This window comes from Drosophila hydei, unplaced genomic scaffold, assembly GCF_003285905.1.
Source record: "Drosophila hydei strain 15085-1641.00,03,60 unplaced genomic scaffold, DhydRS2 tig00008124-arrow-arrow-pilon, whole genome shotgun sequence".
Taxonomy (NCBI): Eukaryota; Metazoa; Arthropoda; class Insecta; order Diptera; family Drosophilidae; genus Drosophila; species Drosophila hydei.
This window is the reverse complement of record NW_022045834.1, coordinates 400,373-422,720: the sequence shown is the minus strand read 5'-3', so window position 1 is coordinate 422,720 and position 22,348 is coordinate 400,373. Positions and strand designations below refer to the sequence as shown.

At 33.6% G+C, this 22,348-nt stretch overlaps 2 protein-coding genes across 2 annotated transcripts in view; both read left to right on the top strand.

Moving 5' to 3' along the window:
- Positions 1-18,259, top strand: part of LOC111600363 (potassium voltage-gated channel protein Shaw) — a 38,361-nt gene extending 20,102 nt beyond the window's left edge. Inside the window, exons 2-10 of the mRNA XM_023316439.2 lie at positions 1,190-1,339; positions 5,247-5,379; positions 5,442-5,621; positions 5,682-6,191; positions 6,263-6,559; positions 8,123-8,332; positions 8,393-8,597; positions 17,135-17,239; positions 17,595-18,259. Coding sequence (XP_023172207.2) covers positions 1,190-1,339; positions 5,247-5,379; positions 5,442-5,621; positions 5,682-6,191; positions 6,263-6,559; positions 8,123-8,332; positions 8,393-8,597; positions 17,135-17,239; positions 17,595-18,169 — 2,365 coding nt within the window. The 3' untranslated portion in view covers positions 18,170-18,259. The remainder of the gene's footprint in view (positions 1-1,189; positions 1,340-5,246; positions 5,380-5,441; positions 5,622-5,681; positions 6,192-6,262; positions 6,560-8,122; positions 8,333-8,392; positions 8,598-17,134; positions 17,240-17,594) is intronic.
- On the top strand, positions 13,071-14,063 carry LOC111600364 (angiopoietin-related protein 1-like). The gene is made up of 2 exons (XM_023316440.2): positions 13,071-13,855; positions 13,933-14,063. Exons 1-2 carry the CDS (start codon positions 13,089-13,091, stop codon positions 14,030-14,032), a joined length of 867 nt encoding a protein of 288 aa, XP_023172208.2. The 5' UTR covers positions 13,071-13,088; the 3' UTR covers positions 14,033-14,063.
- Positions 18,260-22,348: the final 4,089 nt, after the last annotated feature.

The window sequence follows — 22,348 nt, the reverse complement described above, 5'->3', positions numbered from 1 at the left end:
TCAACGCAGATGCTGGGGCCGTGGCTCGTGTTATAAATGTGAAATTAAATTTAAAATAAATTGTTGGAAATTAAGTTAATTGAATTTAATTATATCTTGCGAAAGTCGGAAATTCAATTCGCTTGAGCAACAATGTGGCATTGCTTGTTAGCACAGGTGGAAGCTTATCGACAGAATAAAAGAAATATATACATATGTATCGATGTATAGATGTATATGTACAGTTGTGTGTGGCAATGATGGGTAGAGTATTTTGAAAAAGGGTTTGAAGAGTTCAACACATTTTGAATTTAATTTATTTGTAAATAAATTTGAAAGGCTGGAAAGAACTAAATTTATCTTCAATTATTTTTTATTATTATAAATTTTTTTAAATATAATTTAATTTAGTTAAGCTTGGTTTTATATAAGTATTTACTTAATATTTATATTGTAAATTTATCACATAAAATTAATTTTTAAGTTGTTTTATGTCATAGAAAAATTTAAAATTTAAAATTTATCTAAATTTTTTATGTCATATAAAAAAGTTTAAATATTGTATAAAAAATGTTAAGTTTTATAAAACTTATTATAAAATTAGCATTTTTATAATCTATATTTATTTCGTAATTTACAGCATATTTAATATAAGACTCATGCACAACTTTTATTTACTTAGCATGAAAACATTAATGCAAAATCATCGTTTGGGTGCCAAAGCAAAGCTAACCCAAAGGGTTAATGCGTGCGCATTGCACGATTCTATGCATTATATATAAATGTGGCAAAAAGAGAATGGAACATCTATGCGGGCTAAGCGAGCAAAAGAAAAGGTCAGCACAAAAGTCGAAATGTATGCAAATGGCTTGTGGCTGGATTTACTTACACTTAGCCTTGTCCTTGTGCTGCGAAGTGCCCTCCTTTGGATTTTTTATCACTCACTTTTTGGTAGTAAGATTCCGAGCGAAGCGAATCGTGTTACGTATAATTTTTTGTGGCTTGATTTAATGGCCAATGCGAAAGGGTCAAGACTGCACGAAAACACACAGATAAAGGGTGTGAGAGAGAGGGGGATAGAGTTATGGCAATGGTAATTTGTAAAGTTATATTGGGGCAACAGGGCGTATGCGTATGCGTATGCGTGCTGCAGTTAATTTGTATGCAAATCCAGTTGAATTTATTGGCTCGCTTTGCTCTTTTATTGCAGATATGAAACCTATAAGGCGACGCTCAAGAAAATACCTGCAACGCGTCTCTCACGTCTGACCGAAGCCTTGGCCAACTACGATCCGGTGCTCAATGAATACTTCTTCGATCGTCATCCGGGTGTCTTTACTCAAATACTCAATTATTACAGGTGAGTTAAATGGCAGATGAGTGGGTTTTAACTAATTTTAACTAATCTCTAAGCAATATGATTGTAGAAGGCTTTATATAAAACGATGATAATTAAAGTCATATATATAAGTTTAACTATATATTTATTTAAAAAATATAACATACAATCAGAACAAAATTTATATATAAATAAATTTAAAAATAAGCTAAAAAATAAAATAAATAAATAATACTATTAAAAATTCTTGGAAAATTCTTAAAATTCTTAAAATTTAATGCTTAATTTTAATCGAAATTTTTAAAGATTTTAGTTAAATATTTTAGATTTGCTAAGTTACAATTTTCATTTAATGATTTTTTTTATTTCTATTTTGTTTAGTAAACTTATGTTGTCTTATTTTTCCCAAAAAATATGTAAAATTATCATGAAAAAATATTCAAATTTTAGGCTTTTAGGTTGCCTCTTTAAGCACTCATAATGTATTTAGTTGCACTCATTATCACACGAATTACATGAAAACCTTTTTAACTTTTCATGCAAGCAACTCGAAGTTTTGCTAAGTTTAGCAACTTTGTTGAAGAACAGATGATTACATCTCCATCGCTATAGCTGCTTTGGGTGCAATTTAATTAGTATATTCACCGGGGTAATTAATCTTTGGCGAAGCCAGCGCATTCACCTTGACTTGAAAGCCAGCAAAAATAGAATGAAGTGAAAAAACGAGGAGCAAGCTTATATTTTAATTATGCACCTCAAGCTAAATACAAGCAGTCATAAATCTCAACTTTTTCGGCTGCAAAGTTTATCAAAATGTTCGGCTTCGCCTGCGCTACAGAAGCCCAACGCTCATTAGTTGGCAAAGATAAATTGTAGCTAGTTGGCAAGGGGTGCAGAGAGAGGGAGGGAGGGCAGTTCTTCATTCTTCGATAACTTAAGTTACTGCAAGATTAATGACACGATTTTTTCCCCCTTTTAGTCCATACAAAACTTGTTGAAAGCAACTTGCAATCGCTGGCACAGGCCAACAGGATTTCATAATTATGTAAAGAAAAATAGTTTGCCGAAGATTAAACTAGTTAAATCACGATAAAAATCAGAATCAGACACAGTTTTTGAGATAGTTTAAGATTAAAATATTATATTAAATATAAATACAACATATTTAAATTACTACACAGACTTTAACAAATTATGCTAATCAGTGTAATTTTCCACGTGATGTTGCTTTACACATGCATACCACATATATATATATAGATCTAAAAGCTACCTGCACTATTGATTAGTGGAACCCTCTTATAGCCAATGGCACTGGCAAACAGTTTTTCCAACTCAATTAACTGGCAATGGGCAAGAGCAATATCAAAGCAAGCTGCAACAAAGCTTTGAGACGCTACCCCACATAGCCATTTATTTAACCTTATATATATTTATATATATATATATATATATTTATATATATATCTACATCTACTAAATCTGTATCTGTGTGTTGCACAGCGGTTGCACAATCGAATTATGTATACGCCAGAAGCATTTTGCAATTTCTAAAGCAATTTGCGTATTTTTGCTTGATTTCACAAGAATTCCATATTTATGAGCCAAAAATTGGGCTTGGACACAAAAACAAATTTGTGATTAGATCTGAATATTGAATATAAATATATATTTGCAATTGCTTTATGATTGGTATATAACTCTACAAATATGTACACCTTCATAGCCAGACACATAATTGTGAAATTCAGTTTTATTTTTAATTTGAATTGAATCCAGTGAGAAATCAAATTTATTTTTTGCTTCACAGCTTGAGGGATTTCTTGCCTCTCTATGCGATTTTCATTTGTATTTTTATGTTACTTTAAAAAAGCTTTAACTAAAAATTAAAAATGAAAATATATATTTTGTATGCCTACAAATATTTTTAATGTGGTTAACTTTTTAGCTATTCTATGCGAATTTCAAGTCTTATTAAAATATATGTAAAATAATTATATTGTACTTCTATGCGATTCTCACACATTTTTATGGAATGAGTTTGACTCGTACCTAACTTTAAAGTTAAACTTTAGTTTTATTTCTTATTATAATACTCATATTCTGATATTCTTTCTAAATTTATCATCAGATCTATATCTATATATCAGATCTGATTGAATAATCCTTCAATATAAATACCTTTTCAAGGCTGTAGAAATACCTTCTTAATTGCGCTATCAATTTAATTAAAAATAAGGTGCACTGCAGTTGGACAGATCAAATGGATTGCCATGTTGGGGCTCGTGGGGCAGGCTAGGCATGTGAAGTGGGCGAGACAGTGGGATGCTGCGCATCGCGCATAATAAAAGCCGCAATTCACATGTCCACCCGCATTCATAATGGCCTTGAGCATTCGTTTTTGGGCTCATAGCCTGGGGTTTTAGCTTAATTTTGTTTTTTTCTCCCTCTCTTTCTTTCGGAGAGCTCCGTTTTATGGGTTTTTATTTCATGTTGGGGCATTCAGCATGCGGGACACGAAATGATTTGGGAGCTGGCACGCAAAAAAGCAGCGCAACAAAAGCTGCCAAAGAAAAGTTGCATAAAATATGCACAAAAAGGATGCATATGCCGCATATGGCCATCAGCCAGGACAGCCCGAAAAAAGAGAGCAAAAGAAGCTGAAAAACACATATAAAAGAGAAATATATATGTATAGAAGCCAGAAAAGAGATGCGATTACTTTTATTTTCGCCACACACGGACCTTCCACAAAGAGACAACGGCTGTCCAGTAGCTGATATGGTATTACAATTTGGCCAGTTGCTGCGGACAGGCCCATGTCCTTGGTTGCTCGAAAAAAAAAGGAAACCCCAAGCCTGTCCTCACGCACGTGCAACCATTTGCAGCAATTTGCACCACATGAAAAACAAGCCGCATTTCAGCTTCTTTTCTTTTTTGTTCACTCTGTTCATTTTGCACCTGCACAGGTCATAATAAAACAATGGGCACAGGTGGCGGTGTGGGTGAGGCGTATCTTAGCAATGAATATGCCCGATATGCATATGCATGGTATATGGCATTGTGAATTGGAAGCGCATATCTCTTAACAATCTGAATCACTTTGTCACGCTTTGCGTTTAGCTCTTGAAGGTCTTAAATAGATTTATTAGACATTTTTTGTTGTTTTTATTGCTTAATTTACAGTTGATATATGTTTCTAAGATTATTTTTATATTTTTTTTATTTATTTTTTAAATGGAAATAAACTTTTCAATGGGTGCAGCGTGCAGTCATTAGAAAAATAATCATTGTAAATCATTTATCGATGATTTAAGGATAAATTTTAGTTGTGCAAATTTGAAAAAAATAAAGATAATAATTAGTAAAAAATTCACGAAAAATAATAAATATTTGTATAATAAATATTTGTTTATTTAAAAATATATATTTTTCAATATATTAAAATTTATTCCTATATAAAAGATAAATTAAAGTTATATATTAAAAATATATTTGTTTTCATTCACGCATATATATGAATATAAATAAATATTTTAAGACATATAACAACGTTTTATTTATTTCTTAGAAGTTAATAATTAGTAAGCCATTCCTCCAAAAATATTAAATTATGCTTAAAATAAATATTTATATATTTTTAAAAATATTTATTTATGATACAAAATAATTATTTATATATTTTAAAATGAATAAATAATAAATAAATATTTATATATTTTAAAATATTTATTTACATTTATAAATATGTTTATATTTATTTACTTTATATTGTGTTTCAAAATATATAAATTTATTTTTATATTTATTTATATTATATTATATTTTAAATATTAGTTTATTATGTATACATATTTATTTAATGATTATTTATACATATGACTATACTTACCACTATGTTAAATATTTGTAAATAAATCTATTTCAGAACTGGTAAGCTGCATTATCCCACAGACGTGTGTGGTCCTCTGTTCGAGGAGGAACTAGAGTTCTGGGGACTCGATTCGAATCAGGTAGAACCATGCTGCTGGTCAACTTATAGCATACATCGCGATACGCAAGTGAGTAGCCATGCCTAAAGCCTAGAACTTTCAGAAATTGCCTTTCGCCATTGCCATTGCAGAACACCTTAGCTATATTAGATAAACTAGATATTGAAAATGAGAAACCCACGGAGGAGCAAATAGCGCGTCTATTTGGCTTCGAGGAGGCTTTAAGCAACGGCGAGCTTAACTGTTGGCAACGTCTAAAGCCCAAGATTTGGGCCATGTTCGATGAGCCCTCTAGCTCAACGGGCGCTAAGGTAACATTTTTAACAATTAATTAATTGATTCATGATTAAAAATTCGATTTTGCCTTTCAGTTTGTTGCTGGCATGTCGGTATTCTTTATATTTGTTTCTGTGATATCATTCTGCCTGAAAACCCATCCCGGTTTTCGCGTGGACCTGCCCACCAGCTACAGCGCCTCCGCTGGCCATGATCCGCTTGCGTCACCCATACCTCAGCAGCAATCGCAGCTACATCAGCAGCAGCAGCAACAGCAACATCAATATCATCAGCATAGTATAACGCCACCTAGCGGCAGCATCGGTCCCACATTTCGTGTCACGAACTATACGAGCTATAGCAGCGGCAATCTGAGCGCTGCCCAGGCCACGCCCATAGCCAGCATGAAGGGGCGCCAGCGTCTGAAACGCGATCTCAACGTCACGAACAGCTTCAATGAGTTTCTCGAACAGAAGCTTCTCGGTCACAATGGACGTCGTCAACATGGCTGGATCGAGACCTATGGTCAGCCACATAAGGCCTTCTTCTATGTCGAGCTCGTCTGCAACGTGTGGTTCTTCATCGAGGTGGTCATTAGGCTAATTGTAAGCTAATACAATATATCTACTTATATCATATGACATATATCGTTGTATTTCTTCAACCTCTTGACCAGGTCTCGCCCAATCTGTGGCAGTTCATTAAGTCTCCGGTAAACATAATTGATTTCACGGCCACTCTCAGCTTCTATACGGATGTTATGCAACGCATGGGCGAATATACGGGCCTGTTGGAGGCCTTCTCCATAGTGCGCATCATGCGTCTCTTCAAGCTGACTCGTCACTCGCCCGGACTACGTATACTTATACACACGTTCAAGGCATCGGCCAAGGAATTGACGCTGCTTGTGTTCTTTCTCGTTCTGGGCATTGTCTTCTTTGCCAGCCTGGCCTACTATGCCGAAAAATTGCAGGTGAGTGTGTGTAAAGGTGAATTAGCTATAATCACAGGTTGACCAAACAAGAGTTATACTATTTTCGATAGCTACATTATGGCAACGGTTTAGGTATAAATTCTGTGCAGCTGCTGATATATTTGATAGGATTTGTCATTAAATTATGAATTATTTTACATCTGTAAATAACTCAAGAAATTTACTCAAGCTCAAGCTGAATTTATATAAATAAAAAAATTTTCTTTTTACTTTTTATATGTTTTTTTAATATAAAGAAATGTTCTTCACTTTTATCTTCTTGTTGAGCTACTTCAAGGTTTTTTTCCTTTGTTGTGTTCTATTGTTGTTTTACATTGCCTCCCAAATGTATACTACGCAATTATGTTTGAACATGTGCTGTGCGGCTGCTGTGTCCCTAGACTGTTAAACAGATTGACTGCGAGACTGACTATTGAAATACCCTAGAAAACATAAGAAAGCAAAAGATTTCCCTAATAGAGTTGGATTTTCAGTGATTATTAGAGGTCAGCACAGAGCGGTAAGAGAGGGGTGAAACATTTATATTGATTGGAATATCCTAGCTAAATTTTAAAGGTAAAAGAGTTCCTTGGACTTTCGTTCATTAACAGAGTTCATAACATAGACGTGGCTGTTAACAGTCATATTCATATAATAATAACATTTTGCTGCTGATGTGAGCGTTAAAACTAATTTAATATTATCTATCGGAAGAATTATATATATATATATAAAATTAATAAATATTTATTAGAGGGCTTGTCCCACATTCCTCATGGAAATCATTTTATTTTCTGATATTATATAAATGGAGTCTTAGACTATTTAATACTCACAACCAGTAGAAACCCTCATCAATAGCGCTTTAAGTAATCGCTATCGTAGACAACAGGATAAACATTGAAACAAACATCAAAAGTAAGCCAACAATAACATAAAAAAATATTCAAAATATTGCTGGAAAAATGATAATCTAGGCTATAAGGTATTGATTGGTTTTTGATTGCTTGCTGGTTTATTTTGCTTCACTTGAAGCTACCCTACAAAAAATAATCTTTAAATAAAGTAATGAACAGATTTCATAACATATAATCCGTTGAAAGCGTTAACAGTGCTGTTAAAAGAGACATTAACATTAACAGTTCAGCATAAACAGAAAGGTTAACATTACGTTAATAAATCAATAAAATTAAGAGAATGTTATACAACAGAATTTTATAAAGCTTCAGCTGTAAATGTGTTATTCTGAAATTATGTTGATGGTCAATCAAATAGTCTAGAGTAAAGCACGCAACTAAGAGAGTACTTTAATAGAGCTTTTAACATAGATAAAAATGTTTATGCTGAATAACATTCTTGTTGAATACAAATTTATAAAAAAACACAAGGGTATTCCAGCTTCCACCCATTACAAATATAAATTTCTTGCTTATTCTGATCAGCTTTCAGAGTTTATAATAAATATTCATTACCACATCTAGCACAGATGCCAGGGTATTTCAACTTCCATCCACGATTTCTTTGCTTTGATTTCTCATTTTTATTCCATTTCTTTGGTTGCAGGACAATCCAGATAATCAATTCAAGAGCATACCACTGGGCTTATGGTGGGCTATCGTTACGATGACCACAGTGGGCTATGGCGATGTGGCGCCCAAGACCTACCCGGGCATGTTTGTCGGCGCTCTGTGCGCTCTGGCCGGCGTATTGACCATAGCACTACCCGTACCTGTTATCGTTAGCAACTTTTCCATGTTCTATTCGCACACGCAGGTGAGTTGGGGAGCATAAGGAATAGCTGCAGTAGTTAATCATTTTTAATACCGTTGACAGGCCCGCTCGAAACTGCCCAAGAAACGTCGCCGTGTTTTACCTGTGGAGCAGCCGCGTCGCAAACGTGAGCCGCCGCCGCCGCATCGCGGCCGCACGAATGCCATCAAGCAGACAACGCCAACGGTGGGTGGTGTGGTGGGCGCACATATGACTCTACAAACGCCCACGCCCATGTTTAAGGATGCATTTGGCAGCGCCAAAATTGGTAAGTGCCAGACAAACTTTCTCGCTCTCTATCGCGCTCCCTCTCGCTCTGTCGCGATTGTGTAGCCCATCTCACGCACACTGTGCCCCGCTGTTGTAGTTGTTGTTGCTTAAAAGTTGTTTATAATTTGTTGTTGTTTTCTTCTTCTTTTGTTGTTGTTGTTGCGTTGCATTTCCGCTTTTTCGTTCGTGTGCATAGCCAAAAAGCCAACAGGCCAACAACTCTCTACAGCCAAAACACAAACAGACAACAGAACAGGCTCAACTTAATTTGCACACACACACATACAGACAACCACACACATGCCAGCCAGCTAGGCAGCCAGCCAGCTGAGCTCTCTCCAGCGACCAAAACAAATTTCATTCAATTTATTGTTTAATTATTTTTATTATTTATACACCCTTCAGTGGCTCAGTGCATCGCCTTTAGCCGCTGCCGCAACGCCCCCACTTGGGGGCCTGTGCCTGCGCCTCCCTGGGGCGTCTTTTATGCTTAGTGTATGCAAACTATGCTCCAACTATTATTCAAAAGCAGCTGCGTATGTGGCTTAGCTCGGCAGTTATTAATCCTGAGTGCTTTGTTGGCCTCTAGCCAGACTCCCATTAAAGTTAAGTCAAAGGCATTTCTCATCTCAGCTCAGTTTTCTTTATGCCATTTATTTTTTTGTTTTTTTTTTTTATTTTTATTATATACACTTAATAAGATAAAGTTGAATAAGGAATTGGAGAAATTAATTAATGTTATTAACATATTTATTTATTAATTTGTTTTGTTTTTATATAAGTGTTTTCTTTTCTGTTATTAATTTATATTTTAAATATTTTTGTTATATATAAATTTTTCTATATCGATTTTTTATATTTAGATTATAAGCCATTATAAATATTATTTTATTATTATATTATTATATTATTTTTCATTTATATTTCTTAATTTATTTTGTTATATTTTATTAATATTTTATTTATAAATTGTATTATTAAGAATATAATTTTTAACCGAAAAGAAAACTTTTCTTTGTTATTTTTAATTTATTTGCTAAAAAGAATTTATTATTATTTACTTAATTTCTATTATTCTATGTATTAATTTTTAATTTTTAATGTTTAATTAATGTATTAATTTGTTTTAATTCATTTACTTTTCATATTCTTCATTTATATATTATAAATTCTTTAATATACAATTTTTACATTTTATCACTTTTATTTATGTTGTTTTTATTTTTATTATTAATTTGAATTATTTTACAATTTCTTTTAATGTTTTTAAAATTTTTATTTTTTATAGACATTTCGTCTGTCTTTTCTTACGTATTGAGTATTATATTATATACAAAAAAAATATTTATTGCAAGACTCATTAGCTTTATAATAATATTAATATTTTTTCAAATTCCTCTGAAAATGTGAAAAAGTGAGATGTTTAAGATATTTTTTAATGTATATCTAAAATAATTATTTTGTTTATTTTTCTTTAATTTGACTTTAAACTGAACTGAACAAAAAACACTTTGGTAATTCTATTATTTGCTAAGTGTAAATATTATTTTTTAATATCCATTTCCAATTCAAAACACGTACACAAAATACAATACACAATACACACACACACACTCAAACACATTCACATCTCAGGCAAACCATGAGTGTGTGTATGTTTGCTTTATGATTTGTGTGTGTGCGTGTATGTGTTAATAAGCTATATTGAATATTTTGCATATCCTCGCAATCTTTTCGATGTTGTTTTCCGTGTATTCGTTTGTTTGTTTGTTGGCTTCCCACCCCCTCCTAAATTACATGCATACATATATTTGTGTGTGTGTGTGTATGTGTGCGTGCTGTCATGTAACTGCAACTCGTAACTTTAACTGTAACTGTAAATGTAAATCGTAACATTGTATAACTGTAACTCGTAACTGTAACTACAAATGTATGTGTGTGTGTGCTTGTGTATGTATGTGTGCGCGGCAATGTTAGGCAATGTGAACGGCGTGAATGTCATTGGCCTGCATCTGCACAGGGCGCCGCCAGCGACCTGCGCGGCCAACTGCCACGCCCACAGTCACGGTCAAGCTGCGAGTCATGGCCATTGTCCACAGACGACGCTGACGCTGACGCCGACGACGCTGACGCCGCTGACGACGCCGTTGAACGGCTGCTACACAGCAACGGCAACAACAATAACAACAACAATGACGACGTCGCTGCCGCTGTCGGCCGCTGCTTCTGCTGCTGCTGCTGCTGCTGCTTCGGCTGCGGCCGCTGCCGGCCCCTCGTACATCAGTTGTAAGTGTTGTCTTGTCCCCATGTCTTTGCTTTCAACTTTCCTTCCACACACACACATTTGTTGTCCCACTCGCACCTATATAAGCGTCTGCATGCTAGCAACGGGATTGAAATGTTTGATCAGTTTTTGTTTTTATTTTTGTTTTTGTGTTTTTTTGCAAAGACACGACAAAATTTCATTTTAATGGCTTGGTAAAAACTTTTATGATGCCTCGTCCCACTGTAGCATCTCTCTCTCTCTCTTGCTCTCACAATTAGCTGGACATGCTTGGGGGAGGGCTTGTTAAAATTTATCGCATGCTATAAATTTGAGTGCTATAATTTTGTCACTTGAGCATTTGGAGTCAATAAAAATAAGCACAAAACTTTTTTACTTTATGTTAGCATTTGAAAGCATTTCCCGTATTTGGCCGTATCTTCGGCAATTGCCCGCTGCACACAGCCCTTTGAAAGTACCCGTTTACCCAATTTTATATTTAATTTTAATTACAATTTTATTATGATAGCAGAATGCCTCTTTTATGCCATATTTCAAATGCCCAGTTTCGTCTTTACGCATACACACACACACTGGGGCAAAGGCTTGGCAGCATAGAAAAGTTCATTTACCGTCAAACAAATTGAAAAACTTTTTCCATTTGCTTCGTTCGGTAAAGCTGTGGAAAATTTGCCCAAAAACTGCAAAAAAAACGAAAAAAGGAGAAAAAATAATAAAGGGAGCAGCACAAATTTGTACGTCCATCCAATGTAAAAACGTGTCCAAAAATTTAAGCTTCGCACAGCTCGCTCGATGTGCATTTTAATTAAAGGACTTAAGGACTGCAGCGCAAGTCAAGCGCAAAGTGCTTTCCGAAACTTCTCTAGCTGCCTAGCTGGACCTTCGGGCCATTTCACGCTGTCTCTGATTAACTTGACGAGTTGAAAAAGGGGTAAAAAAACACCCGCTTCGCCGCTTCCTCCTACTCCTCAGTTTACTGCTGGGCGTTAATCAAATTATGCACTGTCTGACGGCAAGTACTATTTATAGCATGAACTTTATTTTATATGGGCCACACTTGCACCTAAAGGTCAAAGGTCAGTTCTTATCGCCGCTAGTGTATTTTGTTGCATATAGTCATTATGTAAAGCGATTTGATCTCGGTGCATAGCTTTTTCAAAGTTTTCTTATCGCAATAAAAGAATTTCTTATAATATTTATAAATATATAAAATTATTTATGTATACATATATATATAAATATATTGTTTTATTTTTCCCAAATCTTTTTGTTTTTTTTTTTTTGTACCGAATAGGGAATACCTTAGTATTTTCAATTATTGTGGAAAACCTTGACTAAAGTGCAGAATATTTAATATTAATTATCTATGTATTATAATCATGCCATATTGTAGCTTAGATTTATAGCCAGTGAAAACCTTTCATTAAGGAATCGATATTCATTGATTAACTGAAAATCAATTGAAAATTCTGTAGCAAAACAAATATTAAATATACTCAGATATAATATAGAATAATATATGTAATTTATACGTGATATAAGCAAGCAACATTTACAAAAACGATTGTTATATATTCGATACTTATCGATATCTGATAAAACAAACAAAAGTAACCATGGTATTATAAAAAGATTAAATTTTTATTTAAACTCGCTGAAAGTTAAATCTTAAGCTCAATATCAAATATATAATTACATTTGGAATTGTCGATAGCTTGAAACGATTATTGCGAAATTTTTGAATATTTTTATTCGATATTTATCGATTTATAAAAAGAAATTAATAATATAATTTGTAAATGAATACATTATTAACATTTTACATATTACATAGTCACTTTCGGTTATCGATAACATTAAGATCGATAACTTGTTAAAAGAAATAAATACGATTCTATAGTTATTGCTTTCTAATTTTGTTTAAGCTTAATCTGCAAGTAAATCAAGTGCAAATATATAAATGTGTGGACATTATTATCAGTGAATATTATATACATTAAAAATAACTTTGTGAGACCTCGACATTCTGGGTACTTTAAGCATTACTTACGATTTTTTGCATTCAGTTGCTTGAAAGCGTTGATCGGAACAGCTTGAACAATGTTGGCATACTTGAAGCTAATCATAATTGTGGCATTTGTTCTGCATCTGGCGGAATCTGATGATCGAACTATCATGGATCAAATTAATAGTAACTTACATTCAATGGATGCTGAGCAGTTGGTAATAGCGATAAAAGATTCTGAGCAGCAGATTGAGAAGAATGTTGAGCAATTAAAGAGGCTGGAGAGTCAGTTAAATGATCTGCTAAGCTGCAACGATAAAGACGATGCTGCAGCATTGGTAATTCCGGCATGCGAAACAGAAGCAGAAAACACGAGAGAATGGGAACGCCTAGCGAAAGAGCAGGAGCAAACACTCATAGCCAGTAAATATAGTTTAAACAAATGTGAAGAACATTTGAGATATCTGCCCAGCCAGTGTGCGAGTTATGTTGGCATCCACGAGAACACACAATTGATAAGAGTTGGAGACATGGAACCCAAATTGGTTGCTTGCATGAATGTTGATAATGAGCTTTATATGATTGTGCAGCGGCGCTCGGATGGTAGTGTCAATTTCAATCGTAGCTGGACGGAGTACAGAGAGGGCTTTGGCGATCTCAATGGCGAGTTCTTTATTGGCCTCAATATGTTGCATCAACTGACAATGCGACGGCAGCATAAGCTCTTAATTCTACTCACAGATGAAAACAATTGGAGTCTTAAAGCCAGATACAATAATTTTGTCGTAGGCGGCGAAAGCAAGGGATATGAGTTAAAGGAGTTGGGCACATTTGATGGCAATGTCGGGGATGCCCTAAGCTACAACAAGGGAATGAAGTTTTCAACCTATGACAACGACAATGACAAAATCCGAAAGAACTGCGGCAGCACTTACAATGGCTGGTGGCACAATCAATGCACCTACTGGTACCCAACTCATTATTAAGAAAATCTTTTCATTATTTAATTTGTAATATATTCATTTTCTCTTTCTCTGTTTTTAGCAATTTAAATGGCAATTACCCTGAACACATATTTTGGCTGTACCGAAATTATCGATACGCTCTAAAGACAGTTGTTATGCTGATAAGACCAGTAAAATGAAAATATCTTCGTTAATATATTTCGTTTAAAATGCGGCATTTGTGTTTTTATTATTTTAATATAAATTGAAATTGAATGACAAACAATCAAAGCTTAAGCCAAGAAACTTTGAAAATCTGTATATTATTTTTATATTATTTAATTTGTTTATTATTATTAAATTGTTTATTATTATTATTATTATTATTCCACGGACTTAACAGCTCATTTACGGTTGACTTTTTTATTACATTGCATGTAATTTTTTTTTTTTGGAATTTTTTTTAAAGGATTTTTAAAATTAACAACTAAATCACAGTTGTTGATTGCCCGAAGCGAAAAGTTTTGAAGTTAAAGCTCAAAATTTGCCAGTTGAGTTATTGCAGTGACCCAGGCTCCAATGATTCAACGGTTTTTGGATCGTGAACGAGAAATTTGTAGTCGGAACTTATAAGTACCATTATTAAAATTTTTATTAACATTATTACTATAATTAATACAATATTTATTCTTAATATATCATAATATATCATAAGCTAAAATCTTTTGGATATATCAAATATCATCAGAAATCAGTACGATAAATATATATATTTTGTAGACGTGCCTAAATAATTTACCCACCCGTGGCCATCAAATCTGATAAAAATCTATTCGTTAATTCAACTAAAGCTTAAGCGTAATTTAATTACAATATTTAAACAACTTCAAACTCAAAAGCCACGCCCACTTGCTTTGCTCTTTTCGCACTTCCTGGCCAAGTATTAAGTCGTGTTGCGAATGCTGTAAAAAATTGGATTTCTCTTTGGACTTTGTCGTAGTACGTGTTGCAGTCAAAAGTATTTGGCACAAGTTTCTTTCAGCCCAATTCTTAGGCATTCAGTTAGGTGACTGCCAGACTTAGACGCAGTCGCCGGCGAACCCTGACCCCTTTCGCCCTGCTACATGCTACAAAGAGCATAAAAATAGCAAGTAAATCATTAGCAGGCACAGTTGGTGGGCGTGAAAGTGTGGCAAGGTTTTTCACAGTGTTGACTTCTAGTGGTCATTAAAATGGTTGGACGTTGCAGCAATTTATGTGCACAGTGGTGCGCACAGTGGTGCAGGCCTGAAAATTAAATGCAATTGCGTCAGCCAACATTGAAAACACCTCGGAGCAAAGTGACGAAGCGAATGGATGGGGCGGTTGCTGCCTGCATTTCATGCCCCTATTTATTTTGACGCCCATCTGTTGGGCGTGTCGGCTGCTCCATTTGGTGCGTGTTGCCTGGCAGCTGTAGCGTAAATTAATTTGTATACCCTAACAACGGCCATAGTCCTTATATAAAGTCATCGAATATGATAGACAGGGTTTTCCTAAACTGAGTTTTATTTATCGAAAACTGAGAAAATTTATTCTTTTTATTTTATATAATTTTATAGCATATTAAGTAGTCGGCTCATTGATCGCTTTTTGTACGTCTTAAAATTGTTGCGTTCACTAGATAAAAATGCGAGAGAAGTGCAAAAGTAAAAATATTTTCACACACTTCTCGTTGGACGAGCTTGGCGCGCGCTAGCTGGGCGCATGTTTTCCAACGTTTGCATTTTTAATGGCTAGCGAAAAGCCGCTAAGAGCCGGCGTCAGAAAATGGGAAAACTGCGCAAAATTGAAAAGAAAAATTTGTCGGTAATGGGATATATAATGGGCACGTATTTAAATGTTATGGCAAAAGCAGGAAACAAAACACGCTATGCGGAAATACATATACAATTCTGTTTGAGTGGGTGAAAAAGTTATCTGAATAAAATATAATATAATTCAAATATATAGACATAAAAAAATATACATAAAGTAAATAGCAAATATAATAAGCATATAAGTAAAATATTCTGTAAATTGGGTGAGAATACAAACTTAATTTTTTTTAAATACAATGTAAATATAAAATCAAAAATTGAAAAAATTTAAGAAAAAAGGTGCTAAAAATATATGTTTTAAAGATCTTTATGTTTAAATATACAAAATAAAATACAAAATATAAATGCATAGATAGATAATTAAACAAGTAACCAAAGAAATAAATAAATAAATAGATAAGTAATATAAGTAAATAAATAAATAAAAGAGATTAAAAATTATTTAAATAAAATAATGTAAAAATAAAAACAAATTAATTTAAATTAATTAATTAATAAAAATAATTTATTAAAAAAATGAATATAAAATAAATAAATAAATATGAAATAAAAATTAATTAAAATTAAAAATATGAAATATGAAATACTACCAAGAACCAGACTTTAATTTTGAGAATTTTCAAAAGAGAGAGAGAGACAGAGGAAGAGTGAGAGAGTGTGTGTATAAGTGAGATGGGGGAGCTAGGAATTGTAGGACAGCTAATTATGAAATATCTAATAAACAAATAAATAAATACGATATGGAATGGTTCCGATAGTTGGACATATAAAAATGTAAATGTAGCTGAAAATGTTGCAATATAGTAGCTTAAATATCATACAAATTTGAATTAATGTATAAGCTTTGTTTGTTGCATGTCTAAAAACATAGATATATCAGAGTCGCAAATTTTGTTGGCATGTGTAAGCATTAAACAAAATGTGAATGTTTAAATATTGTATTTAATTATTTTACTAAATTGAAATGAACATTTAAAATTTAGTTGTTTATTTAGTAAATCTTTATTGTATATATATAGAAACTTTTGTAAGTCTTTAACAAAAAACATTTAGGTACAAATTTGAGCTTTGAGCACTTATCGCCAGAAATTATGCACATTTTCACTAGCTCAAACTTTCTTTTTACTTTTTATGTATACCAAAAAAATGAGAGAAAATAAAACTTGATTTTATAACTTTTAAGATTTCTCTAAAAAAAAACTTTTTTTTGCTGAAACTTTTATTCAAATATTTTACAAGAAAAAGTACTGAAAAAAGTTGAGAAATTTGCTGCGTGCCTTTTTAAAGTTTCCGCATGGCCACGAAGGATTTGTGATTGTTTGCGATTTCTCTTCTTTATTTGTATTTGATTTTTTTGTTGGTTAAACTTGAACTTTTAGTTAACATTGTTTGCATTTGGGCTGGACGTACGTTAACAACATTATACTGCTTTTGGCATTTTAGCGGACTACTTAAGCGTGCCAGCCGTGCAGAGCCTGCAGCCGAGGGCAGCAACAACTGGACACGAATTTATGCTGCCGCTACAGCCGAAACTTGGCGCGCCACTGGGTGAGTTAATCATTAGACTAAAGGCCGCATAACTTTCTGATAGATAATTGTGTTAGCTGCCGGTCCACATTGTTGACCTTGCTATGAATGCCATTGTTTGCACGTGTCAAGCGTGTGGCAACAGCTGCCACCACCGCTGCCACTGGCAGCTGCAGCTGCAGCTGCAACTGCATTGTGTGCTGTGCAAAAGTTTGCACTGATAACAGTTTCGGTTCAATATTGGCATAAAGTGAGCACACAATGTGCCCGGTTGATAGCACAATGCGCTGACATGCGCTTACGCTTCCGTTTCCGTCTCCGACACTGACTGCTTGCCTCATGCTGGCTTTACCCCATTTTCTTTTTTTTGTTGCAGAGCGCAAGGATCAGCATCCTCTACAGCTGACCGCCCACAATTTGGCCTCTGATACGCAACAGCTCTACGGCGGCCACAGCCAAAGCCCCAAAGTGGGCACTGTGCTGAGTGTGCCGCCCACCATCAGCATGACGCACACTCAAATGCCACCAGGCATAGCCAGCATGGGTCAGCGCACACCGAATCTCAGCTATCGGGCCACACATATACATACGCATGCGCCCCTACAGCAGCCCATGCCGCAGCATTATCAGCACTTGGAGTCGTCGTCCACGTCGAACAATTGCAATATCAAAATCTCTGTGGCAGGCGCTGCGGCCACAACGTGTGCCGACGAGCATGTCCAGAGCATGGCACCCAAGGTCACGCTGTTGGACGATCTCAGCGATGAGATCAACTCCTCGACGGATGATTGCGCCGAATGCTGTCTAGTGGACGACAGTGATACGTATGAGACCAGCAACAACAATGGCGGCTCCTGTGGCAATCGGCCAGTTGAACCGGAGGAGGAGAGCGCCACAGCTGAGGAAAGCGGCGACAGCTCTGGTGGCATTTACATAGGTCCCAAGCATTGATTGCCGGCCATCAAATGGGAGTTTCCATGCTAGTAGGTATGTGCATATATATGTTTTGTATCTGAGTTTGCCACGGTCATGCCGACAGTTGACAGCAAGCAATGTATGCCACGTCATTAGGTTATACCCTGTAAAATAATGGTATATTTGTTTACGCGGAATAGATCAATAGCTGAACAACTTTGGTATTTATTTTATTTCGATTATACTCTGTAAAATAATGGTATATTTGGTTACGCTGAATATCTGAATAGCTGAACCAGTTTAGCATTTTTGTTTTTTATTAAACATTTTATTTGTCTTTTCAGTGTTTTTGAATTTAACTTAATTCTTAAAATATTTTGTTTAAAATATGAAAACACATAAGAGAAATACTATTTCCGATAACTATATTTCAGCAGCTGATTAAATTATCGATCACATTTAGTGGTTGAAGTATTAAATTAGATTTTCCTGTTGATTATAAATCGTCCTACGCCTGCAGAATATGTAGAAATAATAAAGAAAATTAACATATATTAATATTTATTAATATATATTTATTAAGCCGTAGGGATCATTCAAATGATGCATTATATCGTACATAAAACATGGGTGTAGCTTCATAAGAACACCATGAGCTCCATTATATCTAAAATCCTTTTTTATGGCAATATATCTTCCTATTGCTCTTATTTCTTATATCTTAGAGAAAAACATTTGAAATATTTATTTATTTAATTATTTATTTATTTATTTATTTATTTATTTAATTATTTATTTATTTATTTATTTATTTATTTATTTATTTAATTATTTATTTATTTATTTAATTATTTAATTATTTATTTATTTATTCATTTTTATATTTATTTATTTATTTACTATATTACATAAGCACTTTGACTTAATATCTCTACTAAGGCTATTCAAGTTTCTTCGATATGATATCAACAAATTCCAAGAACTTTTGCTGTTTATTTTTAATAATCAACAATATATCTTGCCAGCAATTTGCAGAGTATTCATAATGACAAATGCTTCTTGCTTCCCGACATCATTTTGTTGTAAATCAAAGTTTTTCTTAAGACACGCCTCAGACGTGTTCCAGAGCTAAGCATGTCTCGAGCATGGAGGCGAACTTCCGTTACATTCGTGTTGTCCCTATAACTGTCATGTTGACAACTGTCATTGACAGAGATATATGTATCCCTGCATCCGGCATAAGGGGGCTGCGGCGAGGCGTTTCGTCTGAACTGGACCCGACTGGCTATTTTCATGCCAAGACAAACACAAAGTCAGACAGTGCACAAAGGCAAACATATCATCCATATAAACGTGTCCACTTACATGTCTGCATGTGCGCGGCGGGCTTGGGGGAAATCAGCGGAGACTTGTATAGGTCAAGCAGTGTGAGTTGTTATTGCTATTCGGCTTCCGCTCTATTGCTTAAGTTGCTCTCCAGTGAGTCTCTCTGTGTCTGACACGCCAAGGTGTTTATTATATAAATCTTGGCTGACCGTAAACATGCAACTATAAATTTTAACACCCGAGTAATCTTCATCTATTTCAATTATTTATTCTTCTCCACATCTGTGAAGTTCAAACTAAAAGTGTCATGTTTGTCTGAGCATTTCAATGAACTAAGAAGTAATAGTGGCTAAGATTGCACTAGAAAAAAATGTGATTAACATGATGATATCCTAGAAACTTGCTATATAGGGCATATATGATGATACTTTATTTAATTAGTATTTATTAATATTATATTAATTTTTATTTCCATATTTATACTATTGTCATTGTCATTGTCATTGTCATTGTCATTGTCATTGTCATTGTCATTGTCATTGTCATTGTCATTGTCATTGTCATTGTCATTGTCATTGTCATTGTCATTGTCATTGTCATTGTCATTGTCATTGTCATTGTCATTGTCATTGTCATTGTCATTGTCATTGTCATTGTCATTGTCATTGTCATTGTCATTGTCATTGTCATTGTCATTGTCATTGTCATTGTCATTGTCATTGTCATTGTCATTGTCATTGTCATTGTCATTGTCATTGTCATTGTCATTGTCATTGTCATTGTCATTGTCATTGTCATTGTCATTGTCATTGTCATTGTCATTGTCATTGTCATTGTCATTGTCATTGTCATTGTCATTGTCATTGTCATTGTCATTGTCATTGTCATTGTCATTGTCATTGTCATTGTCATTGTCATTGTCATTGTCATTGTCATTGTCATTGTCATTGTCATTGTCATTGTCATTGTCATTGTCATTGTCATTGTCATTGTCATTGTCATTGTCATTGTCATTGTCATTGTCATTGTCATTGTCATTGTCATTGTCATTGTCATTGTCATTGTCATTGTCATTGTCATTATCTTTGGTTGCACTGCTTTCTCTAAATATAAGTTAGTAGCATTCACATAGACTCTCCTTCACTTCCATAAGTCTTTGCAGGGTATAAACAATAATGTCGACACAATGGCGACCATGGCTAAAAGTATAATGGCGCCAAACTTAATTTCATTCGACTTCTTATTCGCATTTCTTTGTGTTTGCACAGACAAAGACATGGCTGCAGATCCTATACAAACATATAGATGTATATATTATATATATATAACAGAAAAACATATATCTTTGGTCAATAGTTTTTGACCATTTAACATTTAACTCAATTTATGTGGTTTATCTAAATGTAAAATCGAAAGTGTCGAAAGAAAAAGAAAAGAAAGTTTTTGTAAATATTCTTTTAGTTTTTAGGGCAAGGTATCGAGACAAGAGCAGAACTTATATATCGCATGTCCATTAAAACTTATCTGAGGTTCAAACGTAATTTTTGGTCCAATACTTATAGTTTTTTGATGCGAAATTGAAAATAAAACGAAAGTTGATGAATTTGCAAACTTATTTATATTGGAGAGAAAATGAAACACCTAAAACAAAAAAAAACCAAAAACAAAAATAGCAAATAGTAAAGAGGGAATTCTAGATAAATGTAAGCTGAATTCAAATGATGCATCATAGGAAATATAGTAAGTAGCTAAGTAAATAAATGAGTAGAAAGGCTCAAGCAACTCGTTTAAAGTAAAGAAAGTACATTTTAATTCTTACCTACGACAACATTCAATGAAATCCATTTTAAGAACAAAAAGAAATTTATGAAAACAAAATCAAATTATAATATGAATAATAATAATTGTTTTTATTAATTAATGAGTGGTTAAAATAGTTTATACTGATGTTTCAATATATTGTTTCAAGCCTTCTCAACAGCCGCAGTGATAGTTTGTTCTATGTAACCCAAAACTATTTGCTAATTTAAGTGAATTTAAACAAAGCTCCGCAAAGTTCGTTTGTTACAGAAATGATATGAAAAATAATATTTAAAAAAATATAATTGAACAGATTTCATTAAATTTTGTTAATGTATATTGTAACTAAACTAATGAGAAAAAAATTAAAAAAAAAAACCATTAATTATGTTGTTGCATAGCAAAAATTTAATTTGATTAAAACTAAAAACAAGGGCAAACTATGCGTTTTATGGCCAGCGGGAATACAGTTGAACAATTTCTATAATTACTAATATTTACAAAAAAACTACCACCTGCCCATTCCAGGTGAATATTTAACTAAATTTGAATTAAAAACTGTTTGTAAAATATCTAAAAAATCGACTATTTAAACACAACAATTTGCATTAATTGATTGCACAAGGATAAGAAGAAGCTGTATTTCCATAAAACAAAATGCCAAATTGTAATAAAATACAAATACATATATATATACAACTATATATGTATATAAAAATTGTTTACAAAAGAGCCCAACAATTTGAGCAAATTTTTAAATGTTAACAGTAACACAATTTACATTTAAACAAATTACGAAAAAAAACAAAAAAAAAAAAAAAAAACAAAAAATTTGTGGTGTATGTGCAACAAAAAATTTCCAATTTTAAAAATAAAAAATTCAATTTCTTTGAATATACATACACAGTCAAGGATGACAACGAAATTTCATCAGCGGTCCACCCACGTACAACCATACATATGGTAATTTTTATGCAAGGGAATAAAGTAATGCCATACATGTTTTTCTTTTTTCCAGCGCACACAAAGGTAAAGGCTAAACAACAACGTTTCAATACCCTTTCTTAATGTGTTTGCCTTTTTGATGGA